At 39.5% G+C, this 9593-nt stretch overlaps 1 protein-coding gene and 1 long non-coding RNA gene across 2 annotated transcripts; one reads left to right on the top strand and one right to left on the bottom strand.

The window, feature by feature from the left end:
- The first annotated feature begins 1059 nt into the window (after positions 1-1059).
- On the top strand, positions 1060-2499 carry LOC142104047 (myb-related transcription factor, partner of profilin-like). Its single transcript, XM_075188496.1, has 4 exons — positions 1060-1327; positions 1711-1919; positions 2286-2371; positions 2458-2499. The coding sequence occupies exons 1-4, from the start codon at positions 1098-1100 to the stop codon at positions 2497-2499; spliced, it is 567 nt and encodes a 188-aa protein (XP_075044597.1). The 5' UTR covers positions 1060-1097.
- A 4258-nt stretch (positions 2500-6757) lies between these two features.
- Positions 6758-8358, bottom strand: LOC142104284 (uncharacterized). Its single transcript, XR_012679551.1, has 3 exons — positions 7981-8358; positions 7215-7311; positions 6758-6879 (listed from the first exon to the last, which is right to left on the bottom strand). It is a non-coding gene; the product is annotated as an uncharacterized LOC142104284 (long non-coding RNA).
- Between the last annotated feature and the right edge of the window lie 1235 nt (positions 8359-9593).

Genomic DNA, 9593 nt, shown 5'->3' with positions numbered 1-9593 from the left:
CACATTACCTTTTCTTGCTTATAAAAATTAATTTGTTTTTTTTTTCGCAGCCCATACCACGCATTACCCAGTTGACTATCAAAATAATTTGTGTTTTTTGTGCCAAACTTTGGAGAAAAGTAAGTATAAGAATTTATCTGAAATTTCTGGATAGTTCCAAAATATTTTTATCTCCTAATGTAGTAAACTGTTTGCTCTGCAATATGTGTGGCCGGAATGTAAAAAAAACTGCTAAGCAAAGGGCCCCTGGCCTCACATTTAACATGTAAAGTTTTCAATAGTAGCCTACAGTATGCTAAGTTCTTTTGAACCTTATCCATATTCAAATTAGGAGGTTAGCTTTGTTTACCACATTACCTTTTCTTGCTTATAAAAATTAATTTGTTTTTTTTTTCGCAGCCCATACCACGCATTACCCAGTTGACTATCAAAATAATTTGTGTCTTTTGTGCCAAACTTTGGAGAAAAGTAAGTATAAGAATTTATCTGAAATTTCTGGATAGTTCCAAAATATTTTTATCTCCTAATGTAGTAAACTGTTTGCTCTGCAATATGTGTGGCCGGAATGTAAAAAAAACTGCTAAGCAAAGGGCCCCTGGCCTCACATTTAACATGTAAAGTTTTCAATAGTAGCCTACAGTATGCTAAGTTCTTTTGAACCTTATCCTTGTTCAACGGCATAATAACTAGCTCATTGCATTGATGGACACATGGGTCCAAATGGTGGCTGATTTGTAACCAAATATTAATAATAATTACACAATATAGGGTTTGCAACTGAGTGATATCCTTCATTTTGGTGTGTTGCTAACCTGTAAACCAATGTTATGGTTTGCAAAGTGAAGAGTAGTAGTAGTAGTAGGAGAATGTTGCTATAGTATTTGACTAATATGTCAGTCAAAATGCAGTGGTCAAACTAAATGGCCGTTAAATAGACAAACCACAATGTTTATTATAATAAGGGGCATGTGTTTTAGACCTAGTTAGAAGTTTGTGAAATTGTACCTTATGTAGGGGGGGAATGTGCTTAGATTCTGTATCACCACCTGAATGTGTGCATTGCCTATAAAGACACAACTTATCTTTGAAATAGGAATATGTCTGATGCTGGCCCAAGTAATGTGGAGGCACCAGGGCTGCCAACTAGGCGTAAAAACAACTTCATAGAGGAGGAGCTGGAGGTGCTGGTAGAAGAGGTTCTGGCGAGGTTCCACAGTGGGAACCGCCAAATAACCGGACGCGAGCGCCAAACCCATTGGCAGGAAATCACAAGGCTCATAAATGAAATATCTCCGTATGAGCGTACAAAGGTTGAAGTACAGAAAAGGTACGAATTAAATTTAGAAATAATAGCCCTATTTAACTTTATGACTGTGTGTATTTAGCGATATCTATATATATTATTTGACAGAGATAAATATGGATATTGTGACATAGTAGCATTAGTCACCTGTGAGGTGAAACCACCTTGTGACTCCAATGCATTTGTTGATCAGGCCCTTTGTTTTCAGAAACTAACACCATGGCCCTTGGTCACATTGACATAATATGTTTACCACATTATACGCACTTCAAAAGAGCAAATTCTGTATTACTGTATGTGAAGGTTAAATTGTTGTGATTAGCAAACGTGCAATGTATTTGATTGAAAAATGTGTCATTTAGAGTTGAAGGTACTATGTGAGGCAATAATGTTTGTCTATTCCACAGATGGGCAGACTATAAAGGACGCCTGAAAGCGAAGCTTGTTGAGCTTCACAGGCATGCTCAAGGCACTGGTGGGGGGCCTCGACTACGTACTACTTTAACACCCCTCGAGGAGCGGGCGAGGGCTGCAATAGCCCTGGTGGAGATAGTTGGGGTGGGCGACATAGACACTGGCTCTAGCCCACCCCGAACAGGAGAGGCCGCTCCACTAGGTACATGATGAGCTTGCTTTCTTAATGTCTGTAAAGCTTTGTATCTGTCTGAGTAAAAGTGTCAACTCTCAGGATGTGTGTGTGAAGGTAAACTTCAATTGCACAATGTGTTTGCCTATCACATAGTAGGAAATGACATTTACACACTGAAGACAAATGGTCTCAATATGAAGGGCTCATCCTAAAATGTCAGACCATAAGTGGCAATGTTTGTATTTGGGGAGCGGAAAGGGCTGCTAGCACATTCAAGGGAAGCTGACACTTTACCAATGCTACATCACGCGTTGTAAGATGTTTTTGCCAATATAATATCGCACCTTACTCATTGATTCTAATTACTTTATTTTACTTATTATCTCTCTACAGCATGTGAGCAGCAGGCGCCTGCTTCACCGGTGGATGAAGAAGTTGCCCGTGATGTGGAGGAGCCTCAGCTGGCTCCAGCGGAATATGTAAGGCAGCGGACACTCGCACGCGCAGCCGAAAATCTTAAAGACGTCACTCTTGCACAGAATGTTCACCTGTCACACATATCAAGCACTGTCCAACACACAGATCAGCAAATCGACCGTCTCACTAACACACTCTCCGATTTCATGAGCACACACACCTCTTTACTGACGACACTCGCCACCAAAATTGATAATTTAAATACTTCAGTGACAAATATTGCAACACTCCTGGGTGATATCTTGCATGTCCACTCCCAACGCACCTCCGGCACAATCCCTTCACCCAGCTCAGATTATTTGTTCGGCAGCCCCCATACCCAGTTGTCTGTCGCCTCCGCCCTCCCTGATGTGTCTGTCGCCTCCGCCCTCCCTGATGTGTCTGTCGCCTCCGCCCTCCCTGATGTGTCTGTCGCCTCCGTTCTCCCTGATGTGTCTGTCGCCTCCGCCCTCCCTGATGTGTCTGTCGCCTCCGCCCTCCCTGATGTTTCTGTCGCCTCCGCCCTCCCTGACCCCGAACTATGTCGTCTTATGTGTTTTGCCTTTGCTCGTGGCTATGGCCAATCCCCCGTTGTGCCCACTTCCCCCTCGCCTGTCGTGGCCCCATCCCCATCCCCTGACCCTGCACCTTCACCTCGTCGGACACAACCCGCTTGCCTTGCCCCATTGCCTGGTTCCTCTGACTCCTCTACATCACGGGTGACAAGAAGTCGGAGTAGGGGAGCCTCCCGTCCAACCGGCTTTAAAAAAACACGGAAAAAGTAATTTGTATTGTTTTAACCTAACAAATATAGTTTAATATATGACGAAAATATGTATTTTATTTTATTTTTTTTTATAATAAAAAAAAATCCTACTACTGAAATGTCTATTTCTTTTTTACGGCAGATTCCATAATGTTTTTTGTAATAACAATGCTTGTTATCAAGTCTAACCATAGTATAATCTCCAAACAAACTGGCTGATTCATTAACGTATTCAAACAAATATGTATCTAATATCAGTGTGCTGACCAAAACCATGCCATGGCCCTGATTGAGTAATGAACCTAGATGTCAAGGATACATATTTCTGAATGCTGCTCAAAAGCCTTTTAAAATGCAAGTGGTGCAAATTAGCAATAGGTTTAGAGGACGAAAAAAAAAAAAATGTCTGTATCCTAATGTACCGCACAAATACTTGATAGCTTATTTGTACACTGAAATGTTCATGTCAGGTAGGACCTCTCCTACCCCAAAATTACATCTCCAATGACATTTTTGGTTTACATCCCCCTCCAAACGGACATGCTTTGCCCTTGCTTAGTTACTTTGCCTTACCTTTCCAGAATGAATCTGGCCCATGGTTTGCTGAAGAAGACTTAAACAAGAGGTGTATCAAGGTAAGCTTCTTAATGCTTTTGCCATAGTGTTTCTTTATTTGCCTTACTAAATAATTGCAAACACAACCTGCAACTACAGTGCCCCTTTAGAGGTAGGGCAAATCATTCTGTCAAGAAAGTATTGCATTTGCAAACTGTAACCTAACACAAAGGAGCCACAAAAGACAGGTGTTAAGGGAACCCAAATAAATTAAAAAAAATTTTTTCCCATGATGGCACAGGACAAATATTGTTAACTACTATTTTGTACAGGTACGAATCTGTGCTAATTCTAAAAATCTAATAAGGGATTTGTATTTAAGATTAGTGCTAATGCACAGTGTGTGGTACACTCGACGTCATTTAGCATAACAGTTATTTACATGTAACCTCATGACCTTATTGCACTAAGCACATATAGGTTGGGTCTCACATTTGGATCTTAGGTGCACTTACCCCATCAGCCGCTGTCATATCACGGCTACCTGGGTGCCTTCTGGTCGTCAGCAACATTCCCGTCCTCCACAGCTCCGTTTGTAATCAAACACACACTGTTTGTTCTGCTGCATGTGCACAGGCATCTTGGATGCAGTCAGGTGATCATTCCAGATCAACCAGATTCAGCACCTGTGATCCCATTAAGTGCTCAGCCAATAGTTGCTTGGGACAAACCATTTAAAGCTGCTGCTGTGATCTGTTCATTGCCTGAACAGCACACTTCTCTCCAGTGGATAGTTATTGGCCCCAGTGTTTCTGGCTGCATTACAAAATCAGTGTTTGTGTCCACATTCTCAGACTGCTCATTCCCCTGCTAGATTGGACAATCAGCAAGAACATGAGCAGGAAGATCATCCAGGCTGCTCTGTTCAGATTCACACCTGCTGCAGGTAATCCCAAGGGTCCCTGATTCGGATCAAGAAATACAGACTAACGTGACAGTTTGACACACTATAAGGGTGTATGTAGTGCTGTGTGTCTGACTAATCATGTAAGACGCAAATGAAAAAGCTTGGAGTATAGATATGGTTTGGTCAGGCAAAGAAGCACACTCTGTAATACAAGTAGACTCCAAGAGGTAGTTTGTCCACCAAACTCCTCTATCCTGTAAAGACTTTTCCAAACTCTATGATCTGATCCCCCCAATCCATGATAGTTTAAACCAATCTGGAACCTTGAATACATTATTATAACAAACAGACCCTAGAGTTTCTTACGTAATGTACACTGATACATTCATTGTTAAAGTGGGCACGTCACTTGGATTTGGCTCCCTTCCAGTTTTGGAAAACATTTATGCAAGGCCAAGCAATTTTCTATAACGGGCAACATATTATCGTGTGAAGCTTGGTATGTTGTGATTTCTTGCCAATACAGACACAGGTACCCATTGCACACGTTCACCCTCTATAAGCCAAAAAAACTGGATGCCTCACCTAACAATGTAAACATCAACAATATCTACCAGACATTAATCCCTCAAAATACTGTGTGCTCGGCCCAACACTCTTGGATTAGATAAGGGGTGGCCAAACCTGTCCTCAAGGGCCATATCCAGTTCATGTTTTTAGGATTTCTGTCTGTAGAAACAGGTGGGATAATTACTGACCCAGCCAAATAGATTAACTCAGCTGTACATGATTAAAGAAATCCTAAAAACATGAACTGGATATGGCCCTTGAGGACAGGTTTGCCCACCCCTGGATTAGATGGTGGTAAAGGAATTTGAACATGGAGCCATAATCCTAAAGGGCGGATATCTGTACATTAAGGCTTTGTACTTCCCTTGCCCAAGGCATGGACAAATGCTGCAAATTATTGTTAACATTGACTAGCATGTTTAAACAGACATAGGTGGTATTACAACACACACTTTGAAGAGAAACAAAGGTGGAATGTTAATTTGTCACTACTTTCCACTTTAAGAGGACAAGCTACATGAAAATGGTATGGAGAATAAATTTCACATTTCTACACCACAATAACATTGGAGACCTGCATTATCAGGTTCAGCAAACATATCAAGTGACTGCTGCCTAACAATGGGTAATCAGACTAATGTAACTAGTTCTCATGTGGAGTATCTATGGTGGCTGTAAGTTTACATATAGCTGCCTTGACCAATTAGCAAACTAGGGGCCTGATTCATTAAGGATCTTATCTGTCATTTTTGGCTTATCTTAAGCTAATCCACTCTGTTCATGCTCAGAAAAGGGAGATAAGAAGCAAAAGCCACTGCATAAGTGACGAATTTCTTACGCTAGGATGAAAATCCATCTTTGCTTCACTCTTATCTCCCCGTTTCTTCATAACAATAAGCATCTTACCTTTTGCACAAGATAAGAAGATTACTAATGATTCAGGCCCTAGGTGATGGTATTATGGCCTTGTAGCAAGACTCCACTAGCTTAGTGCCCTAATGCATTCCCCATAATTGTTAGTGTGGGGTTTGTGTCTGGCATGTGGGTGTTGGACCACTTTGAAACAAAGTGCCACTAGCACAAGCGAAAAATATTGTTATCCCATTTGGCCCAGGGCCAAAAGTTGGTAGTGTGTGACCTGACACTGGTAACATTTTTGCTTTCTTTATATACATTTACCTGTAATGTGATGCCTATATTCCTACGCACATCACATGTTTGCTCTAAAAGCGTCCAAACAATTTACTACTAAGCACCAAACACACATACAAACCTCCACACTATAGCCATTTTCTAAAACTATACATTTACCCCATTGAGCGTGTTTGTAGGCTATGGTGAATCTGTGGCAAAGGAGAAAATAACCACACCTAGATTTCATATATTCATTTAAAATAAAACCTGTTCCACAATAGTTTTGAAAGCACTACACATGGATTTATGGGTATTAAAATATTATTCAGTGCACTGTAGTAATGGTACAAAATGGCATGACAACTGATTGCTGACACATTTGCAGCATAGGCTAGATTTATTACATATATGAATTCAAATGTGCTGACAAAAACAAAGCAAACAAGGTAATGGTCTGTGTGTGTAACAATTCCTTGGATTAAGAGATGACAATCTGGCCAGACTGAAGAGAGACATAAGCAGGCTTGGAGCTCTGGGGAAATTCAACAACATGTAGTGAGACACGAATTGCACAAATCCAAAATCCACGCCAACACACCCTGTTGAACGAAAGGCAACAAATTAATATGGCAATATTAGGTCAGACAACTTGCATTTTGATATCAAGAGATTGAGCAATGTATTGGCATGTGTAAAAAAGCCAGTAATATTATAGTGTATAATAATGGCTTGTGTGTTTGGACTATACCTAGGATTCTGAATGCACTATTTGACTTAATTTGAAACACCAAACCCATATGTTACATAGCTAGCATCTGCCCATATGTTTTGTTTGTGCAACCACACATTGCAGGCTTAGTAACGACGACATTATTGTATGGAGCACACTCACTGGCCAATCACATTTTAGTGCAGATAGCACTATACTACTTACATTTGAAAACACCCTTCACCATGGCAACATCCACCAACTCCAAAGGGAAGTGCAATGGCAGAAAAGCCAGCACTGCAGGCCAAGTGTAATCTAAAGGCTGTAGATATAAGAAAAACAAATAAAGTGTCAATAATGTGCACTTCAACACTATATGTGCTGATCAATAAACTGTAGAAAAACCAAACATCAATTATGTTGCCACATTAGGCTGTTGATTTAAACTACCCCATTAACGTGCATTTAGCTAAAGACATTAAGGCTAAACTTGGAGGCATGAAGCTATACTTTCTACACACATTGTAAAGGTAAAATACAGGTAGGCATGGTTTTTCCCCTATTATTACACATAGAAACCATTTCAGTAACACACCAGACCATGTCTATTCATATTCCCATTTTGAATAACCATACCTTAGATAATCAACCCTTGACTAAGCTTGCACATGATTTGACCACTGATCTTTTAAATGTGAAGATATTTATGTTTTGTTAAAAAAAAAATAAAAAAAATTACAACATTGACCCCTTTCATTGTAACATGCTTTGTCCACTAGAACATTTACTTATTTTTTATCCTTTGCTCTCCTTAATGACTCAAGCACAGAGTGTTAATGTGTCTTTAAGGTAGGGTCTGAAAAACCACACTTCAAATAAAAGGTATTAGAAAAAGAAAAGAGAAAAAAAAACAAAAAACAGTATGGACATTCTTAATGCAAAGTATTTTAACAAGGGGTATGTAATAAAACAATATCTGGTTTCTACTTACCACACACACAGACAAATGTGGAATGTCAATAAGCAATCACTAGACACCCAAAAAACACAATCCAGGACCAAGATCTGTGGAGGGGAGGGTAAACAGGTACAAAATAAATCAATATAGATGGATAATCTTTATGTGTGTCACTACAGTCGAGAGGTATCTATGCAGAGACACATCCCAAGTCTACACAGTTGCCTCAATATTCAAACTCTGCAGCTAATTAAAGACTTTTCCACTAACCTTCAACATAAAATTCTTAACCATTATGACCTTTCAGCATAATTTTCTATCTGTATCTCACCAATATCTTTTCCTACAAATAAACATGAGTGTTGAGCAAGGTACAGCAATAAACTGCAGAGATTATGAAACATTTCACCATTAAGGACTACTTACCCAGAATTGTGAATCTCCCAACAACACAGAAAGCCAAGCAAGGTCTTTTTAAGTAACACTGTAATTAGTGAATTAAATGCAGGTGAGTAGGCTGGAGAGTATGCCGGACACGTCATTAGGAGCACGCAGGTGCGTTCTAATTAGCCAAGTGTGGTTTTGTGTAAAAGTGACCTGACATGTGAGCAACGTTTATTTTCTGTAGGTAAGTAGAGATTATAACGATTATTACAGATGTCATTAATGAGCTAAGCTGTTAGTGTTGTGGCAATAGTATGGGTAAAATAGTTTTAAGTACAATTCTATGAGGTATTATTCATTTGCATGTGCTACATTTAGATGTGCCATGATAGTGTAGTGGTTATGTATTTCACCCCCCAATACTAAGTGCAGAAGTTCGAGGCCCCAGGTCAACCCTAAGCACCAATTGAGTTAATAAAACACATTATTAAGCATACTCCTAAAAGTAAAAAACTATATGCAACTGCTTGTATTTAGCGTAAGATTCGCAAACGCGCTTAATTCACATTTGTTTGGTGACGTTTTTGCAGCTCCTGTTGCTTTAGTAAAACAGTGTTTTTATTAATGTGTGTGTTTATCTAGGGTTATTATTTGAATACCACGTTATCCATCATGCTGTACATATTAATTGCAACATGGCCAATTTATCAGGTCTAAGACAGTCATTCAGCTGTGCTAACTAGTTAATGTGCAGTTTGGTGTTGGTGTTTCAATGTGAAGTATAACTCAGTGAATAAAGAAATGAGCTTGCAACAACAAGGTAATGAGTTTGAACCCTGAATGATGCGTGTATGTGGCTAACCTTGGTATATTTACAAGTTTGAGGGTATTTATTCCACTCTGTGACTTAGTATATGTTTTGGTGTGTAAGGTGGCTATATGTAATGTTCAACAGTGTTATCAGCTACAACACAGCAAAGCAGTTGTTGGCAAAGACTTTGGATTTCAAAGATATGTGAATTCTGTACTGGCAACAGTGGAAAAAGCTAAGTGCTCCACCAAATCAAATTGTAGAAATGGGAGCAATAAATGTTCTATTTTTGATTTGTATTTATCAACATGGATATATTTCGATATGCATAAATTGTGACTCTGCATGCACCAAATCTTTCTGGGTATCATATTTCCAAGTATTGGCATTTTTCCCCATGTTTTAAGGGAAACAACTTATGCTAGAAGTTGCTGGTCATCTTTAATTTGTA

This window comes from Mixophyes fleayi, chromosome 10 (assembly GCF_038048845.1).
Source record: "Mixophyes fleayi isolate aMixFle1 chromosome 10, aMixFle1.hap1, whole genome shotgun sequence".
In the NCBI taxonomy this organism is placed as follows: domain Eukaryota; kingdom Metazoa; phylum Chordata; class Amphibia; order Anura; family Limnodynastidae; genus Mixophyes; species Mixophyes fleayi.
Note: the sequence above shows the minus strand (reverse complement) of the source record. Positions and strands in the feature narration are given on the sequence as shown.